This window comes from Anomaloglossus baeobatrachus, chromosome 10 (assembly GCF_048569485.1).
Source record: "Anomaloglossus baeobatrachus isolate aAnoBae1 chromosome 10, aAnoBae1.hap1, whole genome shotgun sequence".
In the NCBI taxonomy this organism is placed as follows: domain Eukaryota; kingdom Metazoa; phylum Chordata; class Amphibia; order Anura; family Aromobatidae; genus Anomaloglossus; species Anomaloglossus baeobatrachus.
Window position 1 is genome coordinate 4,995,043 of NC_134362.1, and position 23,627 is coordinate 5,018,669.

The 23,627-nt window shown below is 53.0% G+C and overlaps 1 protein-coding gene across 11 annotated transcripts in view; it reads left to right on the forward strand.

Moving 5' to 3' along the window:
* Positions 1–23,264, forward strand: part of SOX6 (SRY-box transcription factor 6) — an 853,991-nt gene extending 830,727 nt beyond the window's left edge. For 10 of the 11 annotated variants that reach the window (XM_075326979.1, XM_075326980.1, XM_075326975.1 and 7 more), the window contains 4 exons: positions 8,613–8,721; positions 12,532–12,705; positions 16,312–16,528; positions 16,984–23,264. In XM_075326979.1, coding sequence (XP_075183094.1) covers positions 8,613–8,721; positions 12,532–12,705; positions 16,312–16,528; positions 16,984–17,287 — 804 coding nt within the window. In that variant the 3' untranslated portion in view covers positions 17,288–23,264. The remainder of the gene's footprint in view (positions 1–8,612; positions 8,722–12,531; positions 12,706–16,311; positions 16,529–16,983) is intronic. The other variant, XR_012727417.1, reaches the window with a different exon arrangement.
* The last annotated feature ends 363 nt before the right edge of the window (positions 23,265–23,627 follow it).

The window sequence follows — 23,627 nt, forward strand, 5'->3', positions numbered from 1 at the left end:
TCTCCAGTGTCACAATCTAGCGTGGACAGTCGCCAGTGTCACAATCTAGCGTGGATAGTCGCCAGTGTCACAATCTAGCGTGGATAATCTCCAGTGTCACAATCTAGTGTGGACAGTCGCCAGTGTCACAATTTAGCGCGGACAGTCGCCAGTGTCACAATTTAGCGCGGACAGTCTCCAGTGTCACAATCTAGCGTGGACAGTCGCCAGTGTCACAATCTAGCGTGGACAGTCGCCAGTGTCACAATATAGCGTGGACAGTCGCCAGTGTCACAATCTAGTGTGGATACTCGCCAGTGTCACAATCTAGCGTGGATAGTCTCCAGTGTCACAATCTAGCGTGGACAGTCGCCAGTGTCACAATCTAGCGTGGATAGTCGCCAGTGTCACAATCTAGCGTGGATAGTCTCCAGTGTCACAATCTAGCGTGGATAGTCTCCAGTGTCACAATCTAGCGTGGACAGTCGCCAGTGTCACAATCTAGCGTGGACAGTCGCCAGTGTCACAATCTAGCGTGGACAGTCGCCAGTGTCACAATCTAGCGTGGATACTCGCCAGTGTCACAATCCAGCGTGGATAGTCTCCAGTGTCACAATCTAGCGTGGACAGTCGCCAGTGTCACAATCTAGCGTGGATAGTCGCCAGTGTCACAATCTAGCGTGGATAATCTCCAGTGTCACAATCTAGTGTGGACAGTCGCCAGTGTCACAATTTAGCGCGGACAGTCGCCAGTGTCACAATCTAGCGTGGATAATCTCCAGTGTCACAATCTAGCGTGGACAGTCGCCAGTGTCACAATTTAGCGCGGACAGTCGCCAGTGTCACAATCTAGTGTGGACAGTCGCCAGTGTCACAATTTAGCGCGGACAGTCGCCAGTGTCACAATTTAGCGTGGATACTCGCCAGTGTTCGGCTCTTCCTCGGCTTTCAGTGAAGACTGACACTAAGACATCGCACTGGGAAGTGACGGCCCCTGATTGTTGGGGGACACCTCTGAACGGCTGATTTCTGGGCCCTCTTCTGCCCGTTTGTCTCTGAAGTGCTCGGCGCGGCACAGAAGTGGGTCAGCGCACAATGAGACGAGCCGCCATCAGCACTTTGCTCCTGCATTATGGATTAGGTGTAACATGAAGGCAGCGATGTTCTCCAGGCTCAGAGCGGCTTCTTCGCGCCGGCAGATTGGAGCTGACATGACATGTAATATTGTTCTGTAGTAATGAACGACGCAGACTCATTATTCCGGAGCACGACACGGCGCTGCGTTTTGTCTGAAGAAGAAACAACAAGACAAGAGGGAAAACGCCGTCGCCGCACGCTCCAAACACAAACAATAAATTAATGATAACAATTGAAGAGGTTTCATGTGGCCGTCGGCCCCCGCGCAGCGCAGCACAGCACAGGCAGCAGCGCTTTCTGCAGAGTCTTCACGCAGGGATCTACAGCACGATCCCGGTAATTCCTTATTTACTTTTTTGGGTGTTTTAAAGGGTTTCGTTTTATAGTCAGACACTGAAGAGATCTGAAGTGTGAACAGAGCCATAAGCTGAAAGTTACAGGCGTCCTCCACTAACACGTGGCAGACGTCCCCTGCACCACCAGGGCTTCTACTTATAGGGCGAGGATACCCTCCTGCCACATAAACCAGCCACCTATCAGGGATTCACACATATCGGCCTCTAGTCAGCACCGCGTGACAGCCAGCAGTCCATTACCTACATGCTCCTGCCGGGGGCTCCGCGTGCACTCAGTACTGAGACTTCTGCCCAGCAAGGATCGGAATATCAGAAGCTGCACTCAGAAAAGCCCCCGACCGCTCCGTCCCTCCAGATTACTCTGCCCCCTCCGGACCCCTCCCGGTTATCTCCTGGGACTTGGGTGCTGAAAATCATCTTGTTCCCTTAACACTAGAGGGTCCCACGGCACCAACAGCTGGTCCTGCACCCGCCGCGCGCCCTGCACCCGCCGAGCGCCCTGCACCCGCCGCGCGCCCTGCACCCGCCGCGCGCCCTGCACCCGCCGCGCGCCCTGCACCCGCCGAGCGCCCTGCACCCGCCGCGCGCCCTGCACACGCCGCACGCCCTGCACACGCCGCACGCCCTGCACCCACCGCACGCCCTGCACACACCGCACGCCCTGCACCCACCGCACGCCCTGCACACAAAGCTTCATTACACTAATAACTGTAAGCCTTAGATGGGATTATTGTGGATGTAGACAGGAATCCTCATTCACAGACAGCAAGCACAGGTCATATAAATGGTGAAACATAAGACCACAAAGTATCCTAATTAGCAGAGACTGAAAAATTACATCTTAGCTACATACAAACAGAAAATCCCTTTACCAAAATGCTGAGATCGCCCTCCCTGTGACATGTGCAACACTGTGGTACGACGCAGAAGCCCACAGCAAATACTGCCCATACACAACCTGCACACGGCACGTCATACCGGCACACGTCATACCGGCACACGTCATACCGGCACACGTCACATCATACCAGCACACATCATACCGGCACACGCCATACCGGCACACATCATACCGGCACACGTCACATCATACCAGCACACGTCACATCATACCGGCACACATCATACCGGCACACGCCATACCGGCACACGTCACATCATACCGGCACACATCATACCGGCACACGTCATACCGGCACACGTCACATCATACTGGCACACGCCATACCGGCACACGTCACATCATACCGGCACACATCATACCGGCACACGCCATACCGGCACACGTCACATCATACCAGCACACGTCACATCATACTGGCACACGCCATACCGGCACACGTCACATCATACCGGCACACATCATACCGGCACACGCCATACCGGCACACGTCACATCATACCAGCACACGTCACATCATACCGGCACACATCATACCGGCACACGTCACACAACACATGTCATACCGGCACACGAGACACCTGCACATGTCACACCTGTACACGTCACATCATACCAGCACACGTCACATCATACCGGCACACATCATACCGGCACACGTCACACAACACATGTCATACCGGCACACGAGACACCTGCACATGTCACACCTGCACACGTCACATCATACCAGCACACGTCACATCATACCGGCACACATCATACCGGCACACGTCACATCATACCGGCACACGTCATACCGGCACACGTCACACAACACATGTCATACCGGCACACGAGACACCTGCACACGTCACATCATACCAGAACACGCCACATCATACCAGCACACGCCACATCATACCAGAACACGCCACATCATACCAGCACACGCCACATCATACCGGCACACATCATACCGGCACACGTCACATCATACCGGCACACATCATACCGGTACACGTCACACAACACATGTCATACCGGCACACGAGACACCTGCACACGTCACACCTGCACACGTCACATCATACCAGCACACGCCACATCATACCGGCACACGTCACACAACACGTCATAACGGCACATGAGACACCTGCACACGTCACATCATACCAGCACACGTCATACCGGCACACGTCACACAACACATGTCATACCGGCACACGAGACACCTGCACACGTTACACCTGTACACATCACATCATACCAGCACACGTCACATCATACCGGCACACATCATACCGGCACACGTCACACAACACATGTCATACCGGCACACGAGACACCTGCACATGTCACACCTGCACACGTCACATCATACCAGCACACGTCACATCATACCGGCACACATCATACCGGCACACGTCACATCATACCGGCACACGTCATACCGGCACACGTCACACAACACATGTCATACCGGCACACGAGACACCTGCACACGTCACATCATACCAGAACACGCCACATCATACCAGCACACGCCACATCATACCAGAACACGCCACATCATACCAGCACACGCCACATCATACCGGCACACATCATACCGGCACACGTCACATCATACCGGTACACGTCACACAACACATGTCATACCGGCACACGAGACACCTGCACACGTCACACCTGCACACGTCACATCATACCAGCACACGCCACATCATACCGGCACACGTCACACAACACGTCATAACGGCACATGAGACACCTGCACACGTCACATCATACCAGCACACGTCATACCGGCACACGTCACACAACACATGTCATACCGGCACACGAGACACCTGCACACGTTACACCTGTACACATCACATCATACCAGCACACGTCACATCATACCGGCACACGTCATACCGGCACACGTCACACAACACATGTCATACCGGCACACGAGACACCTGCACACGCCATACCGGCACACGTCACATCATGCCAGCACACGCCACATCATAACAGCACACGCCACATCATACCGGCACACGTCACATCATGCCAGCACACGCCACATCATAACAGCACACGTCACATCATACCGGCACACGTCACACAACACATGTCATAACGGCACATGAGACACCTGCACACGTCACATCATACCAGCACACGTCACATCATACCGGCACACGTCATACCGGCACACGTCACACAACACATGTCATACCGGCACACGAGACACCTGCACACGTCACATCATACCAGCACACGCCACATCATACCAGCACACGCCACATCATACCGGCACACGTCACACAACACATGTCATACCGGCACACGAGACACCTGCACACGTCACACCTGCACACGTCACATCATACCAGCACACGTCACATCATACCGGCACACGTCATACCGGCACACGTCACACAACACATGTCATACCGGCACACGAGACACCTGCACACGTCACATCATACCAGCACACGCCACATCATACCAGCACACGCCACATCATACCGGCACACATCATACCGGCACACGTCACATCATACCGGCACACATCATACCGGTACACGTCACACAACACATGTCATACCGGCACACGAGACACCTGCACATGTCACACCTGTACACGTCACATCATACCAGCACACGTCACATCATACTGGCACACGCCATACCGGCACACGTCACATCATACCGGCACACATCATACCGGCACACGCCATACCGGCACACGTCACATCATACCAGCACACGTCACATCATACCGGCACACATCATACCGGCACACGTCACACAACACATGTCATACCGGCACACGAGACACCTGCACATGTCACACCTGTACACGTCACATCATACCAGCACACGTCACATCATACCGGCACACATCATACCGGCACACGTCACACAACACATGTCATACCGGCACACGAGACACCTGCACATGTCACACCTGCACACGTCACATCATACCAGCACACGTCACATCATACCGGCACACATCATACCGGCACACGTCACATCATACCGGCACACGTCATACCGGCACACGTCACACAACACATGTCATACCGGCACACGAGACACCTGCACACGTCACATCATACCAGAACACGCCACATCATACCAGCACACGCCACATCATACCAGAACACGCCACATCATACCAGCACACGCCACATCATACCGGCACACATCATACCGGCACACGTCACATCATACCGGCACACATCATACCGGTACACGTCACACAACACATGTCATACCGGCACACGAGACACCTGCACACGTCACACCTGCACACGTCACATCATACCAGCACACGCCACATCATACCGGCACACGTCACACAACACGTCATAACGGCACATGAGACACCTGCACACGTCACATCATACCAGCACACGTCATACCGGCACACGTCACACAACACATGTCATACCGGCACACGAGACACCTGCACACGTTACACCTGTACACATCACATCATACCAGCACACGTCACATCATACCGGCACACATCATACCGGCACACGTCACACAACACATGTCATACCGGCACACGAGACACCTGCACATGTCACACCTGCACACGTCACATCATACCAGCACACGTCACATCATACCGGCACACATCATACCGGCACACGTCACATCATACCGGCACACGTCATACCGGCACACGTCACACAACACATGTCATACCGGCACACGAGACACCTGCACACGTCACATCATACCAGAACACGCCACATCATACCAGCACACGCCACATCATACCAGAACACGCCACATCATACCAGCACACGCCACATCATACCGGCACACATCATACCGGCACACGTCACATCATACCGGTACACGTCACACAACACATGTCATACCGGCACACGAGACACCTGCACACGTCACACCTGCACACGTCACATCATACCAGCACACGCCACATCATACCGGCACACGTCACACAACACGTCATAACGGCACATGAGACACCTGCACACGTCACATCATACCAGCACACGTCATACCGGCACACGTCACACAACACATGTCATACCGGCACACGAGACACCTGCACACGTTACACCTGTACACATCACATCATACCAGCACACGTCACATCATACCGGCACACGTCATACCGGCACACGTCACACAACACATGTCATACCGGCACACGAGACACCTGCACACGCCATACCGGCACACGTCACATCATGCCAGCACACGCCACATCATAACAGCACACGCCACATCATACCGGCACACGTCACATCATGCCAGCACACGCCACATCATAACAGCACACGTCACATCATACCGGCACACGTCACACAACACATGTCATAACGGCACATGAGACACCTGCACACGTCACATCATACCAGCACACGTCACATCATACCGGCACACGTCATACCGGCACACGTCACACAACACATGTCATACCGGCACACGAGACACCTGCACACGTCACATCATACCAGCACACGCCACATCATACCAGCACACGCCACATCATACCGGCACACGTCACACAACACATGTCATACCGGCACACGAGACACCTGCACACGTCACACCTGCACACGTCACATCATACCAGCACACGTCACATCATACCGGCACACGTCATACCGGCACACGTCACACAACACATGTCATACCGGCACACGAGACACCTGCACACGTCACATCATACCAGCACACGCCACATCATACCAGCACACGCCACATCATACCAGCACACGCCACATCATACCGGCACACATCATACCGGCACACGTCACATCATACCGGCACACATCATACCGGTACACGTCACACAACACATGTCATACCGGCACACGAGACACCTGCACACGTCACACCTGCACACGTCACATCATACCGGCACACGTCACACAACACATGTCATAACGGCACATGAGACACCTGCACACGTCACACCTGCACACGTCACATCATACCAGCACACGTCATACCGGCACACGTCACACAACACATGTCATACCGGCACACGAGACACCTGCACACGTCACACCTGCACACGTCACATCATACCAGCACACGTCACATCATACCGGCACACGTCACACAACACATGTCATACCGGCACACGAGACACCTGCACACGTCACACCTGTACACGTCACATCATACCAGCACACGTCACATCATACCGGCACACGTCATACCGGCACACGTCACACAACACATGTCATACCGGCACACGAGACACCTGCACACGCCATACCGGCACACGTCACATCATGCCAGCACACGCCACATCATAACAGCACACGCCACATCATACCAGCACACGTCACATCATACCGGCACACGTCACACAACACATGTCATAACGGCACATGAGACACCTGCACACGTCACACCTGCACACGTCACATCATACCAGCACACGTCACATCATACCGGCACACGTCATACCGGCACACGTCACACAACACATGTAATACCGGCACACGAGACACCTGCACACGTCACACCTGCACACATCACATCATACCAGCACACGTCACATCATACCGGCACACGTCATACCGGCACACGTCACACAACACATGTCATACCGGCACACGAGACACCTGCACACGCCATACCGGCACACGTCACATCATACCAGCACACGCCACATCATATCAGCACACGCCACATCATACCGGCACACATCATACCGGCACACGTCACACAACACATGTCATACCGGCACACGAGACACCTGCACACGTCACACCTGCACACGTCACATCATACCAGCACACGTCACATCATACCGGCACACGTCACATCACACCAGCACACGTCACATCATACCGGCACACGTCACACAACACATGTCATACCGGCACACGTCACACAACACATGTCATACCGGCACACGAGACACCTGCACACGTCACACCTGCACACGTCACATCATACCAGCACACGTCACACAACACATGTCATACCGTCACACCTGCACACGTCACACCTGCACACGACATATCATACCGGCACACGTCATGTGTCATATCAGCACTCATCTACAGAAGCTTATGTGTAATTGGCAGTGATAATGTTTGCAGTTGATGATACAATGTGAACACTTCCCCAAGAAAAGATGTCACCTCTATTAACCCCTTCTCCGTTCTGGTCACGGGTGGGGTGGGAGGCGCTGTGGGGTACAGGGAAAATGGCACGGGATTCTGCAGCATGGTAACATTGCTTCTCTTCCCCAGGAGAGGACGCATTATGACAATATCAGTGCACAGTTATCAGGGAAGCCCAGTGAAGATGGAAAGCTGGGCCCGGGGGTGATCGATCTGACCAGACCAGAGGACGCAGAAGGTGAGTAGTGGCCACCAGGACCCAGCAGTGAGTGACGGCTGCAGGAATATGGCGGAGCTCCAGCGGCTCCTCTTGGCTGCTGTTATATCCTCAGTCACTTTTTGTAGGGGATTGAGATTTACCTGCGCTCATTTGCGCTTATTGTAAGGAACAAACAAAACAGATCAGACACGTCTGGAAAATATACAAATCCCAATGGAAATGTAGTGTCACAAGAAACACCAGATCCTAAGGAAAATGGTGGCAGAAAGATCAGAGGATCTGTAGATCACAAATGTGGATCCAGAAGGGTAAGTGCTCAGAGAGGGATACAAAGCGACGTCATACGGGGAGAGGGGGATACAAGGTGACGTCATACGGGGAGAGGGGGATACAAAGCGACGTCATACGGGGAGAGGGGGATACAAAGCGACGTCATACGGGGAGAGGGGGATACAAAGCGACGTCATACGGGGAGAGGGGGATACAAAGCGACGTCATACGGGGAGAGGGGGATACAAGGTGACGTCATACGGGGAGAGGGGGATACAAGGTGACGTCATACGGGGAGAGGGAGACACAAAGTGACATCATACGGGGAGAGGGAGACACAAGGTGACGTCATACGGGGAGAGGGGGATACAAGGTGACAGCATACAGGAAGAGGGGGATACAAGATGACGTCATCATACAGGGAGAGGGGGACACAAGGTGACGTCATACGGGGAGAGGGAGACACAAAGTGACATCATACGGGGAGAGGGAGACACAAGGTGACGTCTTCATACAGGAAGAGGGAGATACAAGATGATGTCATCATACGGGTAGAGGGAGACACAAGGTGACGTCATACGGGGAGAGGGGGATACAAGGTGACAGCATACAGGAAGAGGGGGATACAAGATGACGTCATCATACAGGGAGAGGGGGATACAAGGTGACGTCATACGGGGAGAGGGGGATACAAGGTGACAGCATACAGGAAGAGGGGGGTACAAGGTGACGTCCTCATACTGGGAGAGGGAGACACAAGGTGATGTCATGCGGGGAGAGGGGGATACAAGGTGATGTCACCATACAGGAAGAGGGGGATACAAGGTGATGTCATCATACGGGGAGAGGGGGATACAAGGTGATGTCACCATACAGGGAGAGGGGGATACAAGGTGACGTCCTCATACGGGAAGAGGGGGATACAAGGTGATGTCATACAGGGAGAGGGGGATACAAGGTGATGTCACCATACAGGGAGAGGGGGATACAAGGTGATGTCACCATACAGGGAGAGGGGGATACAAGGTGATGTCTTCATACAGGGGGCCACAAGTTAGAAGTGCCACTCATTAATAGATTAAAATCCAAGGAAATCCAAGGCAGTGAGAAGCTCCTCTCTGTTATCAATCTTATTTGTCCCAGCATACAAAAGAAAAAATGCAATAACGTTTCGGCTGACAAGGGGCCTTTTTCAAGCCATAAAACTTACATACATAAGGCTCATGAATAGATGGTGACTTCTTACAAGTGATGTGGAAATCGCTGTATCAGTCGCTTTAATCACAACGTTCCATCAGTATTTCATGGTTTTCTTCATGTTTTTGGCCTGTGGACAGCAATTATTATCGGCCAACGCTGAGCGGAGAGTAATGTAGGAACTGGTCCCGGGTTGTGTGCACATGTAATCTGCAGCTTCTAATATTGTGCAGCTATACCTCAATGGAAAGTGTCAAAATACACCCACAGCTGCTGCAGAACCTCATGAGACACCTCAGCTGCTGCTCATAAAAATCAGCCAAAAGCTGCTGCAGAACCTCACAGCACACACCTTAGCTGCTGCAGAACCTCATAGACACCTCAGCTGCTGCAGAACCTCATAGATACCTCAGTTGCTGCAGAACCTCATAGCACACACCTCAGCTGCTGCAGAACACAGTGCACTCTATTCAGGTGTCTATGGTAGACGTTTTGTGGAGCCAGGGTACACACACAGTTGCAGGTTATAGAGTGATCAGAAGGAGACGATTTCTGGCCCTCATCCCCTCAGGCTCAGGCCCTCGTTCCCTCAGGCTCAGGCCCCCGTCCCCTCAGGCTCAGGCCCTCGTCCCCTCCTTCTCCGGCCCTCGTCCCCTCCTTCTCCGGCCCTCGTCCCCTCAGGCTCCATCCCCCGCCCCCTCAGGCTCAGGCCCCCGTCCCCTCCTTCTCCGGCCCCCGCCCCCTCAGGCTCAGGCCCCCGTCCCCTCAGGCTCAGGCTCCCGTCCCCTCAGGCTCAGGCTCCCGTCCCCTCAGGCTCAGGCCCCCGTCCCCTCCTTCTTTGGCCCTCGTCCCATCAGGCTCCGGCCCCCGTCCCCTCAGGCTCCGGCCCCCGTCTCCTCAGGCTCCGGCCCCCGTCCCCTCAGGCTCAGGCCCCCGTCCCCTCAGGCTCAGGCCCCCGCCCCCTCAGGCTCAGGCCCCCGTCCCCTCAGGCTCCCGTCCCCTCAGGCTCAGGGCCCAAGTCCCCTCAGGCTCAGGCCCCCGTCCCCTCAGGCTCAGGCCCTCGTCCCCTCCTTCTCCGGCCCTCGTCCCATCAGGCTCCGGCCCCCGTACCCTCAGGCTCCGGCCCCCGTACCCTCAGGCTCCGGCCCCCGTCCCCTCAGGCTCCGGCCCCCGTCCCCTCAGGCTCCGGCCCCCGTCCCCTCAGGCTCAGGCCCCCGTCCCCTCAGGCTCAGGCCCCCGTCCCCTCAGGCTCCGGCCCCCGTCCCCTCAGGCTCCGTCCCCCGTCCCCCGTCCCCTCCGTCTCCCGTCCCCTCCTCTCCGGCACACACGGGCATTGAGAGGACCACAGTTGTTTGCTGGCGCTGTACTCTCCGCTAGCTGTACCATCCCACCAAGGTTTTGTGCGCATATAAAAATAATATCTGCTTGATAATACTTTTCCATATTAATGATTTTGCACTTTGCAGCGGTGAAGAGAATGTCCCGATTGTCGAGTATTTATAGTGGCTGTGGGCAGTTTGTGGGTTTTCCCTTTTTACATAAAGTATCATAGGAAAGGAAAATGCAAAGACAAAGATTTCATTATAGCAATGGGCGAGACCACAACAAGTTGTCAGACCAAGAAAGCACAACAGCTATATATATAGAAGCGGCAGACGCCTTCCAGTGGGTCTACACATAGGACAAGGAGATGCTGTGTGACATAAAGCAGAGTTGTGTTCATGGCTTCATCAATATAAACCGGCAGAGAAGTGAAGTTTATGCAATTTAGTAAGAAGTAAAGTTGTGCGGCCGCTCAGACGGGGAGGGGGAGGTGGATGGCAGCTTCTAGACAGGGGCCGGGTAGAGTTTCCTTCATTTTACCACCAGCCACATGCAGCAGCCACCGCAGTCATTAGCTCCTTTAAAACTCAGATGAAAGCCGTTCTCGGAGACCACAGAGGGCTCCGGCGAGATACTTTGTGCACTGACATATGGCAGAGCGATGCTCACGGTGCGTCCAGCCGCACATCCAAACAACAAGAAAATCAACAAGTCGCTGACGGCAGGAAACCTCTTCTATGAGTGAAGCGGATCAGCCGCTAACAGCCAATTAAATCAGGACTCGGCCAGCGGATGTGCTGGAGGGTTTGTCATAGGGTCCGGTGCTGGGAACTTCACGCAGGAACCTTCTGGTACAGAATTCCTTTAGGCAAACATTCGATAACCCAACAGAATGACAGACTCCTGTCAATGATGATGCTGTGTGTCTGCTGGTAGTTGTAGTTCAGCAATGTTTCTGACTCAGCATTCCCATGAAATGATGGGATATTACTGATAATGTGTGATTGTTCAGTGGTTATGATGGCTTTTATCTGACAGGGGGCACCACAGTGGTGGAGGCACGAGTCTACAGGGACGCCCGAGGACGGAGCAGCAACGAGCCGCACATCAAACGACCAATGAACGCTTTCATGGTTTGGGCAAAAGATGAACGAAGGAAAATCCTGCAGGCGTTTCCCGACATGCACAACTCCAACATTAGTAAAATCCTGGGTGAGTAAGAGATGGAGCCGGTCACCTCCTGAAGAGCCTGCTCCTGAAGAGCCTGCTCCCGAGTATGAGGGCTGGGAACAGATGTCTGTCCTCCGCTTATGCTGGTCACAATTCTAGCATTTTACTCCAGTCACATCCAGAGCTGCAGGATCGGGCGTCGTGCTCCGGGCACCATGGCTTGGTTCTCGTGTGGGGGCAGCCGGGCACATACCCTACGTCAGTCCCTCGGCAGGCTCTGGATAATGTCAGTTCTGTCATTAGATTTTGAGGAAAAGCCGTAGAAGATAAACATGTGGCGGTGTCCCTGCTCCCACGCGTGTCAGGCCGGCCGTGCAGCTGTTTCCAGGGCTGGGCAGAGGCACCGACACCTTGTTAAATAAGTCACTTTGTTACATTCATAAAGCTGAATATATTTAGACAGCGCGGAGTAATGAGGGGATTAGTCTGTTTGCCAGAATCCTCCAAAGTTATTTTAATTGAGTGTTACATATGCAAAATGGAGGCATTTGAATGTTATTTAATAGCGTTCCATCATTTAGTGCGGCTGCCGCCAAGTCCGCGTGACATGGGATAATGAGGGACATGGCCGTGCCTGGAAAAGCTTATTCTGGAGCTGGGCAATGTCTGGGCTCATGGCTCCGCTCCAGAAGCTGCTCTCCATCCTTCTGCTGGATCATTGCTCCTTGTATCCTGGAGTGACAGCCGCCCGGATAAGACTCCTGATCCAGAGCGACCCGTGCCCGGCCATCCCCGCGCTCTCCACCGCTCCGTAACCGGCCATCCCCGCGCTCTCCACCGCTCCATAACCGGCCATCCCCGCGCTCTCCACCGCTCCGTAACCGGCCATCCCCGCGCTCTCCACCGCTCCGTGCCCGGCCATCCCCGCGCTCTCCACCGCTCCGTGCCCGGCCATCCCCGCGCTCTCCACCGCTCCGTAACCGGCCATCCCCGCGCTCTCCACAGCTCCGTGCCCAGCCATCCCCGCGCTCTCCACCGCTCCGTGCCCGGCCATCCCCGCGCTCTCCACCGCTCCGTAACCGGCCATCCCCGCGCTCTCCACCGCTCCGTAACCGGCCATCCCCGCGCTCTCCACCGCTCCGTAACCGGCCATCCCCGCGCTCTCCACCGCTCCGTGCCCGGCCATCCCCGCGCTCTCCACCGCTCCGTGCCCGGCCATCCCCGCGCTCTCCACCGCTCCGTGCCCAGCCATCCCCGCGGCCCGGCCATCCCCGCGCTCTCCACCGCTCCGTGCCCGGCCATCCCCGCGTTCTCCACCGCTCCGTGCCCGGCCATCCCCGCGCTCTCCACCGCTCCGTGCCCGGCCATCCCCACGCTCTCCACCGCTCCGTGCCCGGCCATCCCCGCGCTCTCCACCGCTCCGTAACCGGCCATCCCCGCGCTCTCCACAGCTCCGTGCCCAGCCATCCCCGCGCTCTCCACCGCTCCGTGCCCGGCCATCCCCGCGCTCTCCACCGCTCCGTAACCGGCCATCCCCACGCTCTCCACCGCTCCGTGCCCGGCCATCCCTGCGTTCTCCACTGCTCCGTGCCCGGCCATCCCCGCGCTCTCCACCGCTCCGTAACCGGCCATCCCCGCGCTCTCCACCGCTCCGTGCCCGGCCATTCACGCACTCTCCACTGCTCCGTGCCCGGCCATTCACGCACACTCCACTGCTCCGTGCCCAGCCATCCCCGCGCTCTCCACCGCTCCGTAACCGGCCATCCCCGTGCTCTCCACCGCTCCGTGCCCGGCCATCCCCGCGCTCTCCACTGCTCCGTGCCCGGCCATTCACGCACTCTCCACCGCTCCGTGCCCGGCCATTCACGCACTCTCCACTGCTTCGTGCCCGGCCATCCCCGCGCTCTCCACCGCTCCGTGCCCGGCCATTCACGCACTCTCCACTGCTCCGTGCCCGGCCATTCACGCACTCTCCACTGCTCCGTGCCCAGCCATCCCCGCGCTCTCCACCGCTCTGTGCACAGCTGGTATTTACCACATCAGCCGCATGTCCATTTACTGGATGCAGCGAGAGCAGCGACGTTTTCACAACCAGCTGCCGTCGTGTAAAGAGGTCTGGTCCTCTGTGCGGCCCCATGACTGGCTTCATACCCTGCGCATGGAGGTGCCGCCTCTCAGAGCGGTCAGTGCATGCGGCAGGGATCCGGTGGATCAGCCGAGAGCAGCTCCCAGGTAAATCTAATGGCGGCCTGCACCGCTTCAATCACAATCTACGTGGCTTAGAAATAATGGTGTAATTTCAAAGCTGATCAATATATAGAGAACTGGCGGAGTGAAGGTGTAATATGGCAGCCGCGTGAGCTCCTCACTCATTTCTTCCACATGTGACCCCTCATGCCCTCCTGTATGGACACTCCAACCCGCACAGACGCTCCCACCCGTACAGACGCTCCCACCCGCACCGACGCTCCCTCCTGGGCAGACACTCCCTCCTGGACAGACACTCCCTCCTGGACAGACACTCCCTCCTGGACAGACACTCCCTCCTGGGCAGACACGCCCTCCTGGGCAGACACGCCCTCCTGGGCAGACACGCCCTCCTGGGCAGACACGCCCTCCCGCCTCAACGCTCTCACCAGCGCTAACGCTCAATACTGCACCGATGCTCCATCCAATACCAGCTCTTACCCATACCGACACTCTCCAGCACAAACGCTACCACCCGAACGCTCTTACCCGAACTGGCGCTCCCCCCCCTTCCTGCGCTGACGCTCCTTCCAAGGCCAACACTCCCTACTATGCCGATGCTCCCTCCTGCGCCGATGCTCCTTCCCAGGCCAACACTCCCTGCCATGCCAATGCTCCTTCCCAGGCTAACACTCCCTGCCATGCCGATGCTCCCTCCTGCGCCGATGCTCCTTCCCAGGCCAACACTCCCTACCATGCTGATGCTCCTTCCCAGGCCAACACTCCCTACCATGCCAATGTTCCGTGCCGCGCACCTTCCCGGACCAACATTCCCACCCGTGTCGACACTCCCTCCCAAGTGGACATTTCCTTTCATTTTCCATCCCTGCCTTCAGCAGCTTCTGGACGTTGCGGCTCAGCTAAAGCCCAGATGTCTTCCTCACCTTAGACAAGATGGGTGTGTAAGATGCAGACAAAGCTCACATTTTGTCATGTTTCACCACAGGTCTGTCATTTGCTCGTGCCTTGTATTATTTCCCACAGAATAAGGCTTTTAGGATGTATTCAGAATATTTTAATCAGCACAGTCAATGGTAATCAGCCATTCACTGTCAGAATGGTTCAAGGCTGAGGGTAAAGGGCGCTGATCCCGGGAATCTGCATCAACTTGCATAGCCTTGAGTTCATCAACATGCACCTTCAAGACTAGAAACCTTGGTAAAAGTCATTTGTGGCAGAAGACGTTGTATTCATGTGGAATTAGCATTTCAATATAGCAGGGGCGATGATCCAATTGTCTTTTCTTAAGACGCTGAAGACTGTTCAGGTCCCCGGAGCATCTTTGACGACTCAAGGTGGCGGCACCTCCGGGCCTCGTGTTTCACATATCCTTAGTCCTTATTATTTATGTTTTTAGCCTCTTTTCAGTTTTGTTTTTTATACACATTTCATTATTTGCAGGTTCCCGTTGGAAATCTATGACAAATCAAGAAAAACAACCATACTATGAAGAACAAGCGCGGCTGAGCAAGATCCACCTAGAGAAGTATCCTAACTACAAGTACAAGCCCCGGCCAAAGCGCACCTGCATTGTGGACGGCAAGAAGCTGCGCATTGGGGAGTACAAGCAGCTGATGAGGTCCCGACGGCAGGAGATGAGGCAGTTCTTTACTGTGGGGTGAGTGCCGAAGAGCGACAAGGTGCCAGAGAAAAGGAGGAAAGCATGCTCCTCCGATCATCACATCATCATTGCACTCATGGACCAAAAAAGTAAAGCTCAAATAGAAAAAAAACTGAGAAATAATGAGGAGTATTTGGCCGTTATATGAGGATACAGCTGGTGTGTCCATCAGAAGGTTGTGGTGACCATTGCTCCAGGTCATAGTGTGGGCACAGCATGGGACCCCGTGGAGCGGCCTTAGAGTTAGTGGATTGTACGTGTACTCTTCCCAGGATATTGTCTAATCTCTCGCCTGCTGCTGCACATGCCGCTCGTTCTCAAGGTCTCATCTTGGCATTATTATTTCCCCGTTTCGTATGTATAGCAATGGAATGATCGGCACTAGAAAGTACAGAATGATTAATTCCCACTGAAAATGTCATTCACACCGCTTGTATTTCTGCTTATTTTAGGCAACAGCCTCAGATTCCGCTTAGTACAGCCACGGGGGTTGTGTATCCAGGCGCGATCAGTATGACCACAACCACGCCGTCCCCGCAGATGACCTCCGATTGCTCCAGCACGTCCGCCAGCCCCGAGCCCAGTATCCCCGTCATACAGAGCACCTATGGCATGAAAATGGACGCTGCCAGTCTGGCTGGGAACGATCTGATGAACGGGGAGGATGAGATGGAAATGTATGACGAGTACGACGAGGAGCCGAAATCAGACTATAGCAGCGACAATGAAGCCAGCGAGGCTGTCGGTACTAACTAACAAAACATGAACCTACATTGGAGGAAACAGTGGGGAAATCTGCTCTCGACTTTCTGAGAGCCTGCATGCGTATGTGGTTTCCACAATCATCAGCAGAATGGTCTTAAATATTTCATGTGTGACACAGAATGACTTCCCTTAGGTTTTTCTTGAACTTATTTTTTATTTTATTTTAAGTGAACAGATATGTAAAAAGATAAAACAAAACTCTTGGACATCAGGACTGAACCCATAGCCGTCTGACGAGCCTCACATTAGTGTGTTTTCCTTTTTCTGAATGCTAATAGTTTTTGAGTTACTGTTTTTGGATGGGGTATTTCACTCAGGTATGTACCAGCCAACAAGTTGTGAATGTGTTTTATGCTGAATTACGTTGTTAGGAGATAGGTACTGATTTCTACATACTGGAAGCCCCGACATGAAGACGCCTGCGCACACCTCTCCCTGGAGGAACCTCTTTCATCAATAACCTCTGACCCATCATTTTGGTGCCAAATTTTTTTTCTCTTGTATCTAGTTAGTTGACGTCTTAATGAAAAAAAAAAAAAGTCTTAGAAAATGCAAATATCTGTTTGCATGGAATGGTCTTAGTTGTCCCATGTAGGGTTTCCTCCTGCAGACGTGGAGGTGGTGGTGGAGCTGGTCACTGCTGCTGATGGTGGGATGAGCTGTAGACGTGCACTCAATGACTGTCAGGACTCATCTCCTACGTGGCTTCTTAGCCCTGTACCTGTGCATTCAGTCTTAGCCCGCTCTCTTACATTGATGACATTCATTCCAGAATGCAAAGGGTCCACTTTAATTTGATAGCGCCTCCCAACTCTTATCTGATTGGTGATAACGAAGATGCCGCTTAATTACAGAGTTACCAGTAATGGATCCAGCTTATATTCCGCCGTACACAACTGTCATGAAGCCACCCAGCTTACGTCCAGTATTCCCCCGTCAGGACCCATCCTGCAGCAATCTGATGGTGAACAACTTTTTCTGTCCATTTTGAAAAAATAGATTTTTGCAATATTTGTTTTTTTACCTGGGAGTCTTTGGAACCCAGATCAGTTAACAGATTGCTCTTTAGCCATCTATTTTTGTTGCATTTGTAAAGGATTTGTTTTCCATAGACTCCAATGCCAAAAAATACGGATCCTTCAGAAATCAAGTTTGCACAACAGATTGCTGCTGGATCGGTTGTAACGGACGATTACTGGATGTGTTCCCTGTGTGCGAATATGGCCCCACGCTACTGGAAATTAATCTCCTATTAGTGCTTCCCCAAAAAGATAAACATTCCTATCCCTTTATGAATGACCCCATAAGCCGCTTTCACAGCTGATCGGTCATGTGACTTGGCCACTCAGAAATATGGCTGCAATTTACCAATACCCATTTAGTGTTCCCATATGTTCAACAGATCTCGTGGTGCGGGGGCCTCCTGGATAACGGCAAAAAGCAGGCACTGATCCCCCGACTAACTAATGTGTGTCCCATGCTGCAAACAACACTGTGTGGGATCACGTCCTGTATATACACGACGCTGCGTGGGATCACGTCCTATATATACACGACGCTACGTAGGATCACGTCCTATATATACACGACGCTGCATGGGATCACGTCCTATATATACACGACGCTGTGTGGGATCACGTCCTATATATACACGACGCTGCATGGGATCACGTCCTATATATACACGACGCTGTGTGGGATCACGTCCTATATATACACGACGCTACGTAGGATCACGTCCTATATATACACGACGCTGTGTGGGATCACGTCCTATATATATACACACGACGCTATGTAGGATCACGTCCTATATATACACGACGCTGTGTGGGATCACGTCCTATATATACACACGACGCTACGTAGGATCACGTCCTATATATACACACGACGCTGCATGGGATCACGTCCTATATATACACGACGCTGCGTGGGATCACGTCCTATATATACACACGACGCTGCGTGGGATCACGTCCTATATATACACGACGCTACGTAGGATCACGTCCTATATATACACGACGCTGCATGGGATCACGTCCTATATATACACGACGCTGCGTGGGATCACGTCCTATATATACAAGGCGCTACGTAGGATCACGTCCTATATATACACGACGCTGTGTGGGATCACGTCCTATATATATACACGACGCTATGTAGGATCACGTCCTATATATATACGACGCTGTGTGGGATCACGTCCTATATATACACGACGCTGCGTGGGATCACGTCCTATATATACACGACGCTGCGTGGGATCACGTCCTATATATACACGACGCTGCGTGGGATCACGTCCTATATATACACGACGCTGCGTGGGATCACGTCCTATATATACACGACGCTGTGTGGGTTTACGTCCTATATATACACGACGCTACGTAGGATCACGTCCTATATATACACGACGCTGTGTGGGATCACGTCCTATATATACACGACGCTACGTAGGATCACGTCCTATATATACACGACGCTGTGTGGGATCACGTCCTATATATATACACGACGCTATGTAGGATCACGTCCTATATATACACGACGCTGCGTGGGATCACGTCCTATATATACACGACGCTGTGTGGGTTTACGTCCTATATATACACACGACGCTACGTAGGATCACGTCCTATATATTAACTAATTCTCATGGGCCCCAGTCTCACAGCTGTCCACATTAGGGCAGCTTTTTGGCTTTTTTTTGTAAATGCATCTGGCGAGTTGTTGTTGTTCCATAGCTTTGTACAGTACATTATTATTTTTATGCATTTACATTAGTTTTTTTATGACTCAACCCTCCCAAAAAACAAAATAATCTATACATATTCCAGCGGCAAAGAACAAAGTGCATGTTCTTTTATTGTGGAACTTGACTTTCCTTGTTTCGTAGTGTTATACAAGCACTGGATATAAATGGTATTTTTCTCACTTCTGACAAATGTGAAGCTGTTGTATGAACAATCGTCCCCGGACCCGTGTGGGCTTGCAGTCGTCCCCGGACCCGTGTGGGCTCGCAGTCGTCCCCGGACCCGTGTGGGCTCGCAGTCGTCCCCGGACCCGCGTGGGCTCGCAGTCGTCCCCGGACCAGTGTGGGCTCGCAGTCATCCCATGTATAGTCTTAATGTCTGCTTATTCCAATATTTATGCACAAGGCTTTGCTGGTAATTGGAGCTCCAGTCTCGCATTACCCGTTACTTACACGACAAACCTCAACATCAAACAATCACACGCACTGACAAACATATTTTTCTGAAAAGTCTTACATATCATGGTTCCTTATTTATTGCCAGTATTGGCTAAAAACAATGTAAAAATAGTGACAATCACGATTCAGAATCTTGAGTGCGGAGTGTCAGCTCCACCTCCTGACATTACTGCGTAAACGAGGCACCAGAGGCTTCTCGGTGCGAGTACTTCACATACCTTACCTCTGTACTTCACGATAGCCCTTATTGTTGTAGTGGAGCATAAATCATTGTGCTAAGACTGTAGGAAGAATTAGTACTTAGGACGAGGAGCCGCGTCATGGGAGTAAGAGACGCGTCACAGGAGCAAGAGCCGCATCATGTGACGAACAGCCGTCACAAAATGTTGTGTGGAAGAAGTGTTGATATTCGGGTGCGCAACTATAAAACATACAGCAATAACAGTTACAAATGCTGAAAGGGCTGCACAACACTTAATTCAGGACCCTATTAGTATCATTACCCGCAACTATGGCTTATTGTTAGAGTAGGGCTTATATTATAAGCATACTCTAAAAAGGCCAAAAAAATCCTGCTAGGGCTTAATTTGAGGGAAACATGTCAGGAGTGTCAGGATGAAGAGCTGCCGGGACGAGGGGCAGTCAGGAGGAGGAGTTGCCGGGACGAGGGGCAGTCAGGACAAGGAGCTGCCGGGACGAGGGGCAGTCAGGACAAGGAGCTGCCGGGACGAGGGGCAGTCAGGACGAGGAGCTGCCGGGATGAGGGGCAGTCAGGACGAGGAGCTGCCGGGATGAGGGGCAGTCAGGAGGAGGAGCTGCCGGGACGAGGGGCAGTCAGGACAAGGAGCTGCCGGGACGAGGGGCAGTCAGGACGAGGAGCTGCCGGGACAAGGGGCAGTGAGGACGAGGAGCTGCCGGGACGAGGGGCAGTCAGGACGAGGAGCTGCCGGGACAGTGTGGACAAGGGGCAGTCAGAACGAGAGGCTGTCGGCACAGTCGGGAGAAGGGGCAGTTGGGACGAGGGGCAGTCAGGACGAGGAGCTGCCTTCACAGTCGGGAGAAGGGCATATGGGACAGGGGCAGTTGGGAAGAGGAGCTGCCAGCACAGCCGGGAGAAGGGGCAGTCAGGACAGTCTGAACGAGGGGCAGCCAGGACGAGCAGCTGTCGGGGCAGTTGGGACGAGGGGCAGTCAGGTACAGGCAGCGAAGTGAAAAGGGATATGGTAATAAACAAATGAGAAATACAAAGTGAGAAAATGAGTAGTCCTCTGCACAACGTGATGGACAGGCTGAGCCCGTTCCTAGCAATGATCTCTAGTAATGTCATGCTTCTAGCTCGTTAGGAGACTGTCCTCTGAGTCCACAGATCAGACCTTTCTCCAGTCACTGACACATCCACGTGCTTAGTGGTTACTGAGAGTTGCGCCTCTAAGTTGCTAAAATGCATCAATAACATAGTAAAGCTTTGTGTTGTTAGCATAACTGCATAAAGCCAGACATTTATTAGCCAAGCACCAGATGACCTTCTGGCGGTAAGCACCTGGGAAGTGCTGATGAATTAGGGTCTTTTTTTAAGGAGAAGCCCCATTATGTGGGGTGGCCGGTCTATTCTGCAGTAATGGAGATAATAATTCCCGTTTCCTTCGCAGTAAGACGTCTCCGGCAGTGCGGAGCTCGGCCTTGTGTCCTGATGATTGTGCTCATATTCGTCTGATTAGCAGGGAAATTGCTGCCCATACAAGACCTTCTACTGGGAGAGACAATTTGTCCCTGTCGCTTTGGTTGCACGTCACGAGGACAGAAGTCTGAGGAGGCTGGACGGAGAACGCATGATTACGATCAGCTGCCATTAATTTGTAAAATTACTCCATGATGTCATATGTGTCTAAGAGCATGGGACCACCGAGTATCTGAGCCCAAACAAACCTAGAAAAGTCTTAAGAGGCGTTCGGATGAATGGCGGCTGTGTGGTCTGTACAGATGTAGCAGAGCTGAATGTGTTACACAATGATACCTTCAGCTCTGCTGCATCTAACCCCGGATGTGATACAACCCCACGTGGGCCTTCTCCGCTTCAGTAGAGTTTTGGCACAAAGAGGTTCCTTCTAGTGTTCTCCAGTGTCTGTGCTGATGGGGGCAGCACGTACCCATGGTATTATAGCAGCTTACAAATGGTACTAAATGATAGTTGCATTGTAAAAGTTTGTCTTAATTGTCCTCCTCTTGAGGGCCGGTGAGGTACGGATGAGGTGAGGCATGGTTGAGGTCAATGACATGGCAGGGTCTTGCAGGGTCTCCACTGTTCTTACGGTACATGGTCTATACATTTTCAGCCAGGGACGTGGAGACCTCTCCTCCAGCACCTGCTGTACGGTACTTATATCTATAGGAAGACGGAGAGCAGGGGACAATCTGCAGATCGCCCACTCTGCTCAGACTTGCACTTTACTGAAATTATAGGGAAATTACAGGATTTATAGTTTAGAACATGGAAGCCGGAGACTTTCTCATCATGGCCATTGATCAGCGGTCCACAGAAGTGGGCAGTGGAGTAATGGGGGTCAATCTATTCAGGCAAAGGGAGAAGTGCTGTAGGTTTATGTAGCCCAGACCCGAGGACGCGGGATCCGGTAACCCCACACGTTTCACCTCCTGCAGCTAGCGACCTGCATCTATCTCTGCCGCCTGCTGACTTGACATCCTATAATGCTCTATAAAAAAATTGTTTAAAAGAACAGAGAGTCCTCAGTGGTTGATACCTTTTAACTGAGGACTCTCTGTTCTTTTAAACAATTTTTTTATCTCTACTGGCTAACACGGTACAAAGATATATTTTACTTGTATTATAATGCTCTATGGCAGTTTATTTCCCCATATCAGACTGGTGTGTAACGCCTCCTAATATGTCCTGACAAGTGGGAAGGGGAAATGTAGGCTTAAGGCTGGGGCTACATGGTGATGTGTGACCAAAACAATGTGCAACTTGCTGCAGACCGGCTGTCACGTCACTATTTTAGCTCTGATTTAGCTGTAAAGTAGCAGCAGAACCAAGAATGCAGCTCTGGCTGTAGAGACGCAGGTGGTTTCTGGACATATGCCGATGAGAGC